Here is a 16990-nt window from a genome sequence, read left to right on the forward strand (position 1 = left end):
CCGCGGACGATTGACGCGGAGGAGAGCGCTTCCGGGAATCTGGCCGTCGCGCAAGTCGTCCGCAGAGGTGGAGCTTCTTTTCCATCCTCCAGCTGTCTAAAAACTCGGAAATGACGTAGAACGCAGCTTCTTCTGTCTGCGGCTGTCTGCTCATATGTGCCAATGGGGAGAGTCCACCCCCGCTTCAAATCCCTCCTTAAAACTCACTTTTATAAAGCTGCTTTTATCCCCTAAATGTTTTAACCCGAGTACAAATACTGTATACACCACGGGTCCACTTGGTTACATTTGTACACTTGCAGAGTTTCTCTTTTTAATTTCTCAGAGACATTATAAAGTGTGAGAATCACTGGAATAGAATGTGTGGTTTGCTGACCTGGTGCCACTGGTCATCTCGTGGGCACAGTTGTACATGCCCACCAGGGCCCTCCGGTCATCGATGCGAGACAGCAGGATGATCACACTGGTGTAGGTGGTGATCAGGTCCAGGTAGCTCTTGGTGAAGTCAAAGTTGACGGTCTGACAACATTCAGTCAGTGTAAGAAGAAGATGCACTATTGGCGTTTTGATCTGACAAACACTTTTTAAAATCTCAGGTAGGATATTTTTTATGACGATTACTTGCCATATTATTACAAATAACTGAGCATTTTTTACATTACACAACAAATGGTACTATAAATACAAATTAATGCCTTTTTAAGCTTTTAAAAATAAAACGTAAAAAACTTAACAAAAACAAAAATTAACAAAACTTCAATATACAAAGAAATTACCTACAAATAAAGAATTTACTATAGTAAGGATATAATTTTAATAATTAAAGACTTTCACATTTTATTTTAAAATTGTGCAAATAGCCAATCTACAAACACGTCACGTTGCTATTCTGGTATTTTTTAACATTTTTCAACAGATTAATTTAAACTAATGAATGGACATGATTCTGATGATTATGCAAAATAATTGAGATGATCTCATAATGTCAATTATGATGCAACACCCAATGTGGATGCAATCACTGCATTCAATCACTTTATTCAATTTAGCAAACCTTGAACCTTGAACCTTTTCCTAATAGATCCATGGCTACTATCACTGCCTAGTTTGTCCATCTGTACCTGCATAGATTGATTGGTCATGCCTGCCTGATGCCTGACATCATTATGCTTGTTTCAAGAATGGGGCAGATTTGTTTTTCTTCACCCCAGAAGGGTGAAGGCTAAATGTTAGCCTCACAGTCACAATGTCCAACGTCTATTGCAACGTTTTTGGAAAGAAAGGAAGTCAGCAGTCCATAGAGGAGCAGCATCCACCCTTGATGATGGATTACTACGTGATTGAAGACATCAAAGGTCATGGTTGTAACCATTTTTTTGCCGAATGGATTTTCATTGATTGTGTCCATGTTGTCTGCTTCTATGGCATGCGGGTACTATTATCCTGCTTAATTTGTGTGTGTGTGTGTGTGTGTGTGTGTGTGTGTGTGTGCGCGCGTGCGCATGTTTATATTTGAAATAAATATCGGTAGTGGGTCGCACACACCAAGACTGCAGTTCAAAAAAATTATTTCATTTTGAACAGGGAACAAACATTTCGGCTATCCAGCCTTCATCAGTGTGTTTGTTTATATGTGTTGGGATGAAGTGTTTTGTAGAAGCTGTAGCAACTACACATTATGATGAAATTGAATGAAATGAGATTAGATTTTGATGAAATTGCACACGCATGCAATTGATGTCAGAATAACATTGTGATGTCAGAACAATCATTGTGACGTCAGAACATTATTGTGATGTCAGAACAGGCCAGCTCCATATAGGGGTGATCAGGTCCATATTCCGGGCAGAGGCTTTTGTGTCTGTCGAATTTGAAGTTTGGTGGGGCGAACGGTTCTCAAGTTACGTGGGTTACAGACATACGTACTGTACACGTACGTACACACACAGAGACTTGGTGCATTTATAGATGGATATTGTGATCGATGATAATAACAATAGTACTTACGATGTCGAAGTAGCACAGGCAGGCGTCTATGGTGTTGAGCAACTCGTACACATGGTCCTGAAGGGGAAGTCAATAGATAAGCCAACGCATTGTCTGCCACATACTACATGATCTGAGAACAGATTCTATAAAATGTCTTTTCTGAAAAACCTGTTTCTATGTCGGTGATGCTCAAACTATTTCATGTCAAGGCGCCCCAAAATTATATGTAATTGGCCGCCGGACCCCCATCTGAAAATGTGTTGTTCCAGGGACCCCCCCAGAAGCAAAGATAAGAGTTCAAAACGTTCGCTGTGAAAGAATATAATATTTAAGTCAGACAAAACATAAATGTTGTAACCGCGATCAGTGACGGGTCCGCGATCGGCCGTAAACGAAGCTCGTTTTGATTAGAATCCGAGATAAAAGCATGTCAAAAATCGGGCATGGCCGTGGATGGCTGCCGCCAAATTTGGGTCATACGCCTGTTTACATTGCGCTATAGCATCCCAGAGCTAACCAGATGTAGCATAGGAGCACGACCGACCATAATCAATATAAAACATTAAAAGACGGAGAACTCTGTCCATGGCAGTGAACCAATGGATTTGAAAAGACGGACATCTCCAGACTCCATCCATGGCAGCCAATGTTGACAGCCAGCATTTGCAGAAACGTGTGACAATGAAATTTGTTTGGACTCTGCATTCTTACACTTTAACAGTAGGTCTATTTTTAGCATTTCTATTATTCCCCATATAATGGATTCCCAAATATACGCTATTTTCTTTTCTATCTCGCAACGACCTTGTGAGTCTTGGTCAAGGATTTGAACTCCATCTGACGGAAAATGCAAAATCCCCCAAAGTGTACCGCAATAACCCGAGCTGATGTTGAGGTGTGGTACGCAAGTCTATTATCTTCCAATACTAGCATAAACCACTCTATATGTAAATGTCATGTGGGAAAGTTGATGTCTAAGATAATGAGTGTCTATGAATGAAGAGAGAGAGCGGGGGGCCTTGTACTTTGTGAATCCTGTTGCACACCGAAAATAGCAGATGTACAAGCCTGTATATTCGCTGTAGCACATTATGTATACAAGCTTGTACATCTTCTATTTTCAGGGAGACGAATCCAAGTATGAATTTGGCTTCATGCTCAAATTAGGTGTGAGAGCGGTGAATGTGTATGCAGTGTGTATGCTAATTACTCTGAACTCGAGGACATCGAGGAAGGACTGATAGTAGCTCATGGTGACTGTCATCACGTCACCCTTCTGTCTCTGGATGCCCGTCAGATGTTGCTGCAATAACCCAAAATAATGAATCATTATTCCAATGGCAAATGAAGATTTGCATTTTTGTGAACTGGCAGATGGTTTTATGATAAGCAGCTACAGTACCATGCTTTACATTACAGGGGTTGACACTAAGGTCTCAGAGGCACTTGCCATCGGGCAAGTACAGGTCCTGTTCTACTTGCCCAAAGGTCATGCCCACTTGCCCGGAAAAAGAATTGGCGATTATAAAATGTAAAAAAATATTTACTGTTAAATGTAACACTTTCTGGGGCTGTGTGATATAAATGCCTACATTCTTATGCCAAATATGAATGGAATATGGAATTCTCCTTTAAGTCAATGTGGCATGCAGGGACTTTCTTTTATCAACCATTCATTTCATAAACACAAACAAAGGTTTATTTATTTATAGGGAGAGAGAGACAGAGATCGAGTGACACGCAGCAAAGGTTGTCAGGGCTCTGGAATCAAACCCTCGCTGTCGGGGTTAGAGGCATTATAGGCCATCAGTGCCCCAGGTTTCTTCATTCTTATCTTGGGTATGGGTACATAAGAATACAATATTGTCCAATGTTGTCCTTGTACCTCACACATTAATTAGCAGAAATAATAATAATGTATCAAATTAGTAAGTGATTATAAACTTACAACATACATGCAAGGAAAGAATAGCAGCATGTATGTTGATCCTTGCGATAAAGGTGCTTGAAGGTTTAAACATGTATCTGTGTCCTTGGCAGGGGGGATTAGTGTTTCCCAAGGTGACTTTACTTTTTCCTAACATGTTGGTTCATATAAGCCTGATTGCCTGCAGGGGAAGCGGCTGTTTAGCAATCTGCTGCCCTTGGTTGTGTGGCTCTGATCTTTGATAAGCTTGGCTGACGCAACGTCCATCGCAGTATGTCCAGTGGTGGACAGTATCCCTAACTAAGTACAAGTTCTGTAATCGTGTACAATTTCAAGGTACTTTATTGAGCATTTCCATTTTTCAATACTTCATTCTACTACTCCACTATACATTTAGTCGGGGCAAATGCGCTCCCCAGAACATTATTTACGATTCTGTGCCCATTAGTGGGGCAGATTAATAGCATAAGAATTGTTCACTTTATGATACAAGCATGGAACTTGGCCACTCTTATGGAAAATATTTATTATTATTTCAAATTATGTGACCATACCATTGCAACCTGTACTGTATAAGGCAAAAAAAAATGCATATGCTTTAAGTAGTATGTGACGTGTCAAACTGTCCAAATCCATTTCAAGCATTAGTTTTACACAAAAAAAAACACTTCTTGGGCTAAAATCTGCCATAGCCACTTCTGTGCCAAATGTCATACTTGTATCACAAAGTGAACAATTATTTCATCAATCTGCCCCACTATATCGCAGTACGATAAACAGAGTGCTGTGTGCCACAGTATATGTTGTAAGTAGAATGTGCTGCCCTGCAACATTGCTGAAGATAGTGTTCTCACATGTTTCTAACTTTCTACCTTTGCACTGTTTACTGTTGCTTGCCGTAACATACAGTGCACTAAAGAATAAAACATAATTTTTACCATTCTGTATGGTAGAATAACTAGTGCATCATTCTGCAGTGGGGGAGACCCCAGGGCAGACCAACGATGAATTGGAGGGATTGTATCTCCAATATCTGCCGGGACCGCCTCGGGATCCCCCAGGATGTAGTTACTAATGTTGCTCTGGAGAGGGAATTCTGGAGCTCTCTGGTGGAGCTGTTGCCCCCGCAACCTGACTACGGATAAGCAGTTGAAGATGGATGAATGGACCATTCTGCAGTGGCTGGAGGTGGTCTGCCAGCTCTTCCATTAAGAAATGTTAAGACCTTGGTGTTGCGTAGGGCACCGCCACCTACCGTTTGGCAATGTTATTTAGTATGTACACGGTATCATTGTAGTCGTTCAGATTTACCTCATTGCAATTTTGTTATTGCAATTACCTTCTCCACTGGCAGAGGGAGACGACGGACATATAACAAATGGACAGTAGCTTTAACATGGGAGAGTATTGAGCACTTGCTGTACAGGTTGTCAAAAAAGTAGCACGCTTGTGCTGGCTCTGTCTATACTTACACTGTTTCCCCTGTAATCGACATTGGGGAATTTCTTGTTGATATATTTGATCGCCGGTTCCAGGGACTTGTCTGTCAGAAAGGACGGTCGCAGCTTTGGGTGTGTACATGTCTACGATGAAGAAAAAGGAAAAGATGGAGTGTAAGGAATCATTATATTTTAGACAACACTTCATTGACCCAGAGATCTATGTTTGGTGTTCCTTCTTTCCTCTACACCACTGGTTTTCAATCCGTGGTCCTTGAGGGGGTTCCAGGTGGTCTCCACTCTCCAGCTACATTATTGAGCTGGTAATCAAATGGAGCCTTATAGATCTTTTACTCTCTCAAGAATTAAATTGTTAAACATCTGCATTACTTAATTTTCAAGAAGTCTACAACTCTACACAATTAGAGGACGTAGAAGAATTGTTATGATCAACGCTTGCCTGTTATCTCTCCTATAGCATTGGTTCCCAAAGTGGGGTCCGGGGACCCCTAGGGGTACTTGAGGGAGTTCCAGGGGGTACCTAGCTCAATTAGAGATAGTTAGGAACCAAATGGACCCTTATGGGTCTGTAACTCAGAGAGTGTACAAATGAACCCTAACGGGTCCATTTGGTTCCATTTGTACACTCTCTGAGTTAAATTAACAGCGGTTTTACAATATAAATTGGGGTACCAGAGATAGAAATGCCATTAAATCGGGGGTCCGTATAGCATAATGCATGTGAAACTGGGGGTCCATGAAATGAATATGTTTCGGAATCGCTGCTAGAGCCGTAAAAAAAATCTCCCTCCCTTTTCGGGGTCACTGGCATATGTTTTCAAATGGGGGGTCCGTGGCCTAATACATGTTGATTTGGGGGTCCTTGACACGAAAAAGTTTGGGAACCACTGTCCTATAGTACCAACATCAATACAGAATGGAAATGTGAGGCTATACAGTACATTTCTTCAAATGGTCGTCCATGGTTCAAATGCCCAATAAATAATGGACCTTGATATGAAAAGGGTGGAAAACCACTGGTGTATAGACCGATTCCGTACCGGTTTCATGGTCGCAGCCTACGTATTTCCTGTAGGCGGACTCGACGTACACTGTAGCTGCGGGGGTAAAACCCTCACCAGGCGCACCTCTTCCACTACAGTGAACGGCAGAGTGACTGATGTTAGTTTGCCTCAAACTTTACTCCTTTACCTGCTTTTTTACTAACACTAACATTACAAAGATGCCCAGAACATCGAGATGAACCTGTGTAGTTTATGGCTGCTCCAACAGTAGTGGCAACATAAAAATAAAATAAAAACGGAATGTCTAATATCCACCGCGGTGGCGGAGACCAGAGCCATTGAGCAATGGTTGAGACAAAGCAGTGAAAGATACATAACGCCAGTCTTACCCAATACCAAATATTTCTGTTTTATTAACACAAGGCTGCTGTACTTTATACCTCATACTTTAAATGCTTAGTATGAGGTATAAAATACAGCAGCCTTGTGTTCATAAAACAGAAAGATTGGGTATTGGGTAAGACTGAAATTATGTATCTTGCAGGATCTTCACTGCTTTGTCTCAACCATTACTCAATGGCTCTGGTCTCAGCCATCGCGGTGGATTTTAGACATTCCGTTTTATTTTATTTGTTATGTTGCCACTACTGTTGGAGCAGCCATAAACTACACAGGTTCATCTCGATGTTCTGGGCATCTTTGTAATGTTAGTGTTAGTAAAAAAGCAGGTAAAGGAGTAAAGTTTGAGGCAAACTAACATCAGTCACTCTGCCGTTCACTGTAGTGGAAGAGGTGCGCCTGGTGAGGGTTTTACCCCCGCAGCTACGTCGAGTCCGCCTACAGGAAATACGTAGGCTGCGACCATGAAACCGGTACGGAATCGGTCTATAGGTGTACAGTATGTGGCTTTTGGTCAGCTCACTGTCTTTCTTTCTATCTATCTTACTTACTAACAGTATACTCCTCAAAGCTTATGGTGTCTCTCCCAACCTGCTCCACAGGTACACGAGCCAGGGTGTGATGACCTCAGACCCCCCAAGCTCAGCTTCTTCCATTCTCCTGTGACAAGCTGTGAATGCTGGACCCTAGAGCCTGCCCTACACCCCTGACTACTGGGACAACACGGTTTACCACTACACCACAATGCTGTGTGGCAGTACGAAACATCCAACCGGCTGAGTGATAAAATGGCAGCCAGGAGAATGAGGAGACGCCGCTGAAGGGCTCATCATGAACTGTATGGAGGTATGTGAGTTGTGACACACAAGTTGTAATCCTATGAGTGAATTTTGCTATTTCCTTTTGGTTCGAGCTAGAGGTTTTGGGCTTTGACATAACAGCCAACAATTCTTAATGTTAATTTTCAATTGAAAAGTGTGTTGTGTTGTGGTTGCTATGGATCGTTGTGAGTTATTGTCTCAGGGTGACTGTATTGGTTCATGACTGGCATGGTGGCAAATAATGTCTCTATGTAGGCTTTCTTTCTTTCTTTCTTGTCCAGCTGTGATTAGTGAGTAACAAGGAAGAAAACCCTAATCTTAACCCATGGAATGGTGCATGAACCCCTACCTCTAAATGTGTCAGGTGGGTCTATGATGGACCCATACTAGTGGTGGTCCCCAGGTTGCTCTTAGTCAGGACAGTGGTCCCTGGATCAAAATCAGTTGAAAACCCCTGCAAATCTCTTCGCTAAACAGCAGATCTACAAGCTCACAACACCTCACTTGGAGATGGGCTATTCTTGCCTAACGTTGGCCAGTTTTCACCAAATGTTCACCTACAGTTTGAACGTGAAGGTCATGTTTTTAAATCCTGTTCCCTCCTGTCGTCATCATCATCTATCTCTCTTACTGCATATAAATTCCTGAATTGGACGGCATGTCACAATAAATAAATTCAGCTCACCTGTCAATGTCAATCTCCACCCTCTCCACTGACAGTCAAGATGAATCGCAAATGCCACTGTTAAATTCACTGAAAACCAGTGGTGTAAAGTAACTAAGTACAGTATTTACTTAAGTACAGTACTTACTACAAGTTTGAGGTATTTGTACAATACTTTACTCCACTATACAGTATACAGTACACCTCAGAGGCAAATATTGTACGTTTAATCCACTATATATAACTAGTTACTTTGTAGATTTTGATTACTAAAAATATGCTTTACACATTTTTGCCATTTGAAAATAACCCATTGTGAGCTTGTAGATCTGCGTATTTTCAAAAGATGTTTATATATTTGAAAACTTGAAATAGGACATTCTGCATAATGAGTACTTTCTACTTTTGGTACCCAAAGTACAATTTGATACCAATACTTTTGTGCTTTTACCAGAGTGTTTCTAGATTGCAGTACTGATTTACTTACTCGCAGTACTTTTATTTAAGTAAAACATTCGAGTACTTTTTTCCACCACTGCTGAAAACATAGTCCTGCCCATCAGCGAGTGTGCTACAGCAGCTGTGTCAGAGCAAAAGGATCTTTGAAAGAGACTGACGGTTGATCAGGCTGACTTCCTGTATGCACTTCCTCTTTGGTTGTGAACTGAGCTAAGATGGAGAGGGGAAGGCGATACTGCACAAACCACATGGAAATGTACAAAGAATACGGAACACTAAATGCTAAACACATTATGTGACAAATATACGTTTAAATGCTTTAGTTCTGTTGTGTCATAATGTCACACAAAGGGATATCACTATAGCTGACCTGTAGGGGACATGTCTCAAGCCTATCAGGCAGTACTGTGTGTTTCTATTATTTGTAAGCAGCAGCAGTTCTGAGCCGGTTCATATTGAAGCTTTTCAAGGACAGTTTTTGAGTAACTACTCCTATAGACAGCAATGTGTGTCCCTATGTGTACGTGTCCGTCCAAGCATGGAAATTAGCGTTTGTTGACCACCAAGTCTGTTGCGCAGTCTAGCACGCACATACGCACGCACACACAGGCCAGGGAGGAGAGCTTGTACAGTACAGTACAGTACAGTACAGTACAGGTCATGTTGGCCACTTTCCTGGCATTGCCCTCAGCATTACAGTGCAGCACAGTTGGAACAAACTCGTGTGTAAACTCGATGTACTTTGGTATCTTTAAGTCTTTATATCATCAGAGCCATTTAAACCGATATTATAATTTATACATCTCCTGATCCATGTTTTATTAACCAGAATATTGTTGCTGTCAGGTGGAAACCGTGCATGTCCAAAACCTATTATATTTAAAGCATTTCAAAACGGCAGCGCTGTGACTCATTGTGAGCTTGTAGATCTGCAATTTGTGAGTAAGAAGTAAGTGTGTGTGTGCGTTTGCGACACTCTTATGGTGAAATAGGTCGCATTTGTTTAAAACAGTGTGCTATGGAGACACATGACACAGTCAACACACATTCAGTTCCTTATTTCGCCTGTGTCTTTCTAGCATCAGTTGTCTTTGTAAAAAAAAACATATATACACTCTTTTCTCCCTCACCTTCTTTATGTAGTTCATGCGTATCAACACCCCTTTGCCTCGGTCGTTGAGGATGGTGAGTTTCTCTGCCAGTTTGTGTTGGTAGTACGCCATGGCTGTGGACACACGTTTAACACCTCTCCCTCCTCTCGGACCCTGGCCTCCTGGTCCAGAGACTATAGTAATAGAGAAGTAGGACGCCCAGAAACAAGTGCACCCACAGCCCCACCCTGTCTGCGTCACATGGAGGCTGGAGGTGGAGTTTGGGATGTCTGTTTCTATGTTCGTTTTCATGAAGTTAAGTTTCGTTCCTGCATGTTAAACACTGTGAGGATATTGCAAGTTGGCCCCCAAATTTTTGGCAAAAATACTTTATTTATAACATTGATATATATATTTTTTAAACATAGTAACAGAGTAAACATGCTAGTAAACATGCTATGAGAATGCACACGGTCCACCCATCTGGGGTGGGTGGACCATGAGCACATTTTCAATGGGCCCTGATCTAGAAAGGGCTGAGAAGCACTACAGTATTGCTACAAGAGTTTTGTATGCAATGCATGTTTGAAATTGTAACTGTTTTCGGATTTGGGTGATATTACGAACGCCGGGTTACATTATCCATATTCCATAAGGAAAATAACCTACCTTTGAAAGGACACTGGAAGGGAGACATTAACATAAAATCACTTACTACTAGAATATATTAGAATATTATAATTTTGACACGCATTTTTGCTTGCCAAATTGTAGGTGTTGCACCACAGTTCACAGCATTTTGCCAACGATAGAGTGTGAGCGTTTTGATGCATATGGGCTTCGATTGGCTTTTTGTGCACAGGAGGTTGGAATGCACATATTGTTGGACTTGCAATCAAGACTCATTCACAACACGATGGAATAGAAGGGTTATTTATTTCGAGAAACAGCTTTGGGAGCCAAAATAATTCTGTTAGCTGCTACACACTCTTTGGCCACAAGATGTCATCCTTTACCAACCGGTGGCAGTGCTGCTCAGCGCGTGAAGATTTCAGATTTCACACAACATTAGAATGACAGATTTATGGATGGTGCTCGTGCTGTGCTAAAGATCCCAAGCTCACTTAAATCCTCCCAAGTGACAAGTCTGTGACTAAACACACAGTAGCAAGTTGGGAAGAGAATAGCGTACAATAGGCTACAATAAATAAAATCTACTGGCTGCCTACTGCAGCTACTGTATTATGAAATCTGTAACATTTATATCAGGAGTCGAACAGAACATTCCAGACAAAACTTCACTCAGACGAAAGGTAATTCCTGCTTGGTCAAGTGTTATTTCAGGCAGTAGTGACCTACCTGCAGTGGTGTAAAGTAACTAAGTACATTTACTCAAGTAATGTACTTATTAAGTACAAGTTTGAGGTATGTATTACTTTACTGGAGTATTTCCAAATTTCTATACTTTTACTTCTACTCCACTAGGCACTACATCTCAAAGGCAAATAATTTAATTTTGCTCCACTACAATTTGAAAACATTAGTTACTAGATTTAGATTTCCATTAGAAAACATACATTAACCACGTCTGCCTGTTATGTAGACAGCACTAGAATTGCATTGTATGTAGTCATAGCACTTCATAGTACATATGTATAGCATAGTATAGTATATAAGTATAGTTTATATTTATAGTTTATTAGTTTAAATATATAGATATTCCACTGTTACGTTCTTAGCTTATGCATGTTTCATGATAACTACTTTTTATGTATGTGATGCATTGCCATGCTTTTTGTTCTTGCTTAATGTAAATCGCTCTGGATTAAGAGCGTCTGCTAAATTGTAAATTGTCAGCCCTATACAGTACATTGCAGTATTGATACTTTTACTTGGGTAAAACATGTGATAAATTACTTTTTCCACCACTGACCGCCTCCATCCACTGCACACATGGCTAGTTATAATGTGTTAACAACATACTCCATGCATTTGTTCCAGTAATGTTTTGAGTATTCAAAATAATTTCCGGATTGCAGCTTTAATGGCTGTAGATGCTTTGCTGATACATGGTGTATATTACACATTATCCACTGTTGGCATTGCTTGACTGTACTCCTATACACACTGTATAGGCTGTCTGACACTTTACATAGAACATCATATCCACCGTCAATTATAGTCTAGACATATCATTCATTGACTAAAGACATATATTATTGGGGATAATTGCACCTATTTTATATTCATGAAAAGTTTATTCGTTGAGCCTGCATAAATGGCTCGATCATTAAAGTATTTTGGTCTTTATTACATTTTTACTTTAATTGTTTTGCTTTTCATATTAGTTCCGTTTGTCTTAATCTCTTCTGCTCGTACCTGTACAGTATCTGTCCTGTATTGCCTACATGTGGACGTGGTACTGCTACTGTATGAGCCTATGACACTTGCATTTCCCCACAGGGGTCAATGCAGGTCTGTCTGTCTATCGATACGTACAATCTATATATCAGCAAAATAAAGGCTCATACATAGTCTGGATTTTCGGTGGTTAGGTGACCACCGAACTACAACATGACGTCACGAGCCGCGGTGAAGAGCAAACCACCGCCACCGCTCCAGCCCTTCTCTCTGTTTTTACTCACCACCGCTCAACGTTATTTCAGCTCCGGTGGTCAGCTCACCACCGGAGCGGTGGTCACCTCACCACCGAAAATCCAGACTATGAATAGGCCTTAACCCTTGTCCCTGCTTTCTTTGTGTGTGCCTGTGATCCGTTACTCAGAAAGTAACTCTTTGACTAAGCCATGCGTTTTCCAAACTGGAGCAATTTGCAGGTTAGACATAATTACCGTGCTTGTTTTGCCAAACAAACTAGAAAGGCCCTCAGCTATTCAGCAACCATGTGTGTGGTGTTCTCCCCTTTCCACCCATTAGGCCCCCCCAAAACTACTCTCAGAATTTTGTCACATGTCCAACAAAGTGTTTAAAGTGATCTGGAAAAGAAAGTATAGTAAAGAAAGTAAATAATGACTTGATGAGAGCCATTGAAGTCAACAACAACAACAAGCAGCATGCCATAAAGCACTGCAGTATGATTGATGTCGATTGCAACTGGAGGCAGTAATGTGTTTATTATTTCCCCCCGCTGGCTGCATGAGGCTGTGTGCAGTGTGGTAGACATGTTAACAAGGCTGTCTGGGAAAGCAGACAGGAAGATGTGAACGTGTGGAGGGAAGCCACTCTGAGATGATTGGATTAATTATCAGTGCGAGAACCAAACAAGTATAACTTGGTCTCTCGCCGCACGACGCAGGCTTATCAGAAATATTGCTTCTCTCTCGCACTGGTGGAAAGTAACCAAGTAGATTTACTTAAGTACTGTATACTTAAGTACAATTTTGAGGTATTTGGACTTTACTTGAGTATTTCCAATTTCACTTTCACTTTCCATTACATTTCAGGTCCAAAATGTGTACTTTGTACTCCACTACATTTATTTGAAAACTTTAGTTAGCAGTTACTTTGTAGATTTTGATTATTACACAACATACTTCAACACACTTTAGCCCTATATATTTTGTCCATTTGAAAATAGCAGATCTGTAAACTCACAATGCATCGCCTTGCCTCATTGTGAGCTTGTATATCTGCTATTTTCAAAATATATATACTGTATATATATTTTTTTTTACATTTTGAACTTGTGATAAGGGACATTCTGTATAATAAGTACTTTCTAATTTTGGTGCTTTAAGTACATTTTGATGCAGATACTTTAGTACTTTTACTCAAGTACATTTTGATTACCTTACTTTTACTACTTTACGGAGTTAATTCTGCAGTGCATTAAAATATTAAGCGGAAGTCCTCCTCTCCTCTCCACTTCCACTTTGTCTTTACAGTCGCACAAATTTATCCTAATATAAATAGAAATCACCTAAGCATATATAGCTTGCTGCTTAGCAGAAATGGAAATTAAAAAATGTAATGTAAATAATATATTTTAAAATATATTTTCGTGAACGTAAAACACAGCTTCCTTACTCGGATTTCGGGAGGTGTAGTCTATGATGTCACAGATAGAAACAGCTGCAGATGGGATGTAGAAGACTGGGATACAGAGGTGGAAAATAAACTAAGTACAGTTACTCAAGTAGGCCTACTATACTTTTATTTTATTTTACTTTACTTGAGTATTTGCATTTTTCGATACATGTACTGTACATTTCAGAGTAATATTGTTCTTCTTTTAATCCACCACAATTATTTGAAAACTTTAGTTACTAATTGCAGATTTATATATTAGAAAATAGCCAATCCAAGGCAGTAATATTTGCTGGTTTACATATCTTTATCCTCACCAAAATATAAGTCATAAAAGAAAAGAAAATAGCCAATCTACAAGCTCACACACACATTGATGCCATTACTTTTGTACTAAACTGAAGTAAAGCATCTCGGGTATTTCTTCCACTCTACTGCTGGGACTGGCAGAGCTCTAGCCTGGCAAGGCCAGACTGATATCACAGACGAGGGCATTTGTATATTTCTTTATTTTTCGAAAGGCAGATTAATGGTCTGGTTTCCAGGCTACATGGCAGAACTATAGGGAAATGCAGCCTTGGCCATGGAGTTGGCTCTGGGATACGTTCCAGCATGTGAAGTTAGGTTGAAGTATAGGGGAAACTATAAGTATACAACTACAGGAATGGAGGGCTACGGAGAGGACAACTGAAGTCTGCTAAACCTGTTGTGGAAAACAATCTGCAAAACAAAATGCTCTCTCTCTCTCTCTCTCTCTCTCTCTCTCACTCACTCACTCACTCACTCACACACACAGATGTATAGATCCGAGCCCCATCTCGTCTCGCACGTCTCTCCTCTCGCTCTCTGCATTCGGTTGTCCGTCTCTACGCACTGACCTCTCTGAGTTTAGAAGAAATCAACACGCCAAAAATAAATACATCTTTAAAAGGAATACAAATTCCTACAAATACAATACTGTATTTGTGTCGTATTCAAATGTCCTTTTATGTATTTCATTGTGCACATTCTTAACCCCTGGTTAAGAGAGTGCAACCGGGTCCCCCAGGGGTCTATATCTCTTTCAGTGAACAATAACAAACCTACAGTACAAGCTCATATCATGTCAAGTTGCCAATGTTTGTCTATTTTCACAATTTATTACATAACCAGAATAGGGACACAAGGGTTCATGTTGTTAATGCCCTGTGTTAATTATTATTATATACAGCATGTTGTTTTAATGTCAATAATTTTGAATTGAAACATGCTATACAAACAAACTTGCCTTTCCCTTGTGTTTGGGTGAGGCTGAGCCAAGAGGTGTGGGCAGAGACGGAGGAAGAGGTGGGGGCTGCGCTTTCCAGTTTCCACCCCGGGCGGCTGCAGCCCAGATGTCGTGAAGGGAGATGGCCTGGCTTATACAGTAACGGAGCCAAAAGATGGCTGCTATGTGTGGTATGAGACTATGAGTGATCTTGTACCAGTACACAAAAAATATGTACCGCTAAGCTGAGCTCTGCTTTTTTGGCCGAAGCCATAATCGGAGCAGTCCAAGTAGTTCAGCCTGAGAATCCATATTTCAAACATTATTTGTTTACAGTCAGCTGCTCCTAAGAAGCCTGCTGAAGGGTTATAGTTAACCAAGGCACTCATCATTGACAAATGTTTTAAGACGGTATAATGATCAAAACAGACATTGTACTTGCAGGATTTTGTGCATGCACACATTGCACAGTAGTAGCCAACAGTTGCCTGGTCTGAAGAATGCAATTGTCAGAAATTCCAGAGTGTCGTTAATATTTCATAAATGTCTGCTACAGTGCTACTATAAAGTGTGCTTCATGTATGAAACAATGTCTGTTATTGTATAACGCATGCTGTTATTGTGGCATGTATATACATGGATGACAGCTCATGCATGACAACTCCACCTTTACTGCAACAATTAATATGTAGATAAATGGCTGTACTGGGAATTATTTCAGGCATTATTACAAGCATTCCATGTTGAAATTGAACAAATCGCCCACCAGACCTATTGATGCTGTCAGGCAAAACCTTTTATTCTTGTACAGCAAAAGATAGCATTTAAAAAAAAGTTTAAATATGGAGTTATACTATAGGGTTCGGTCTTCTGCTGTCTGTGGTCCTTTGAAAAGGTTTGAGCCTTGACAGTGGATATCAAAGGAACGGGAATTTCCCCTTCAAATGAGTGAAATGAATGTTGTTATAGCCCGTGGCTTTTTGTCGTTGTATACATCATATAATTATAGATTTAGATTCGTATAGGTACAGTATAGCTGTGTTGAGAGAGACGAAATACCATCTTGACACGTTGGAACACAGCACGGAGGCATGCATGAAAACAAGGCATTGAGAACAAAATGGTATCTTTGATGCAAAGAGGATGTATATAGTCCCACGCTGACAAGCTAGTGACAACGTGCTACATTAAATCTTAGGTCAGCTTCTTCCAGACGGCGTGGAATTCATGCACTGAGTGATATATGTTCTACAATATGACTATATATCTGGTATGACAAGATGGCCACATGCTATTCTATGTCACGTGTTATGTATGCACAGTAAATCATCATCATCATCATACTATAATTCAGTCAATGTCTGAATGTGTGTCTGTGTGTCAGAAACACAGCCGTAGCTCCTCACTGCCTGCACCAATCACTCCCAGGCATTGACCGTAATAATATGGAGGTCTTAACGAAGCCCTTTTTTCAATTTAACAAATTATAGATTAATAATGAATTTATTGGTGAATTAAAAATGCGAAAACGCACCCAGGGCGCAGTACCCCCCACGGCCACAATGGGGGGGGGGGGGGGGGGGGGGCAATATCTCACAACGAGTAAGGGGGCTAGTACAATATAACTTACACAATTGGCGTGGTTGAATTTGGTCTCCCTGCTCTTCTGTTGACAGATTTAGACCCTGAAGGTAAAAAAGTATTTTTCTCCAGGCAGGTTCTATTAGGTCAGTGGTAAGAAATTGAGCACTTATGATGATGCAGGGAGGCTGGAGACCTGCGTTCAAATCTGAGGTAGAACAGGAAAGTTACGTACGTATGTCAGTCAGCCAACTTGCAGTATCCTCACAGGCCACAGCCCACCAGGTTGAGAATCACTGGTT

General features: G+C 40.7%; 2 protein-coding genes across 2 annotated transcripts in view; both read right to left on the bottom strand.

Annotated features, from left to right (window-relative positions):
- Positions 1-9991, bottom strand: part of LOC310862971 (nck-associated protein 1-like) — a 48744-nt gene extending 38753 nt beyond the window's left edge. Inside the window, 5 exon segments of the mRNA XM_083771094.1 lie at positions 377-519; positions 2008-2064; positions 3200-3292; positions 5389-5499; positions 9854-9991. Coding sequence (XP_083627220.1) covers positions 377-519; positions 2008-2064; positions 3200-3292; positions 5389-5499; positions 9854-9946 — 497 coding nt within the window. The 5' untranslated portion in view covers positions 9947-9991.
- The window catches only part of LOC310863098 (MYG1 exonuclease-like), a 293850-nt gene that overhangs the window by 20270 nt on the left and 256590 nt on the right, over positions 1-16990 (bottom strand). The window lies entirely within an intron of this gene.

The sequence above is a fragment of the Protomyctophum parallelum genome (genome assembly GCF_964188405.1).
Source record: "Protomyctophum parallelum genome assembly, chromosome: 8".
In the NCBI taxonomy this organism is placed as follows: Eukaryota; Metazoa; Chordata; class Actinopteri; order Myctophiformes; family Myctophidae; genus Protomyctophum; species Protomyctophum parallelum.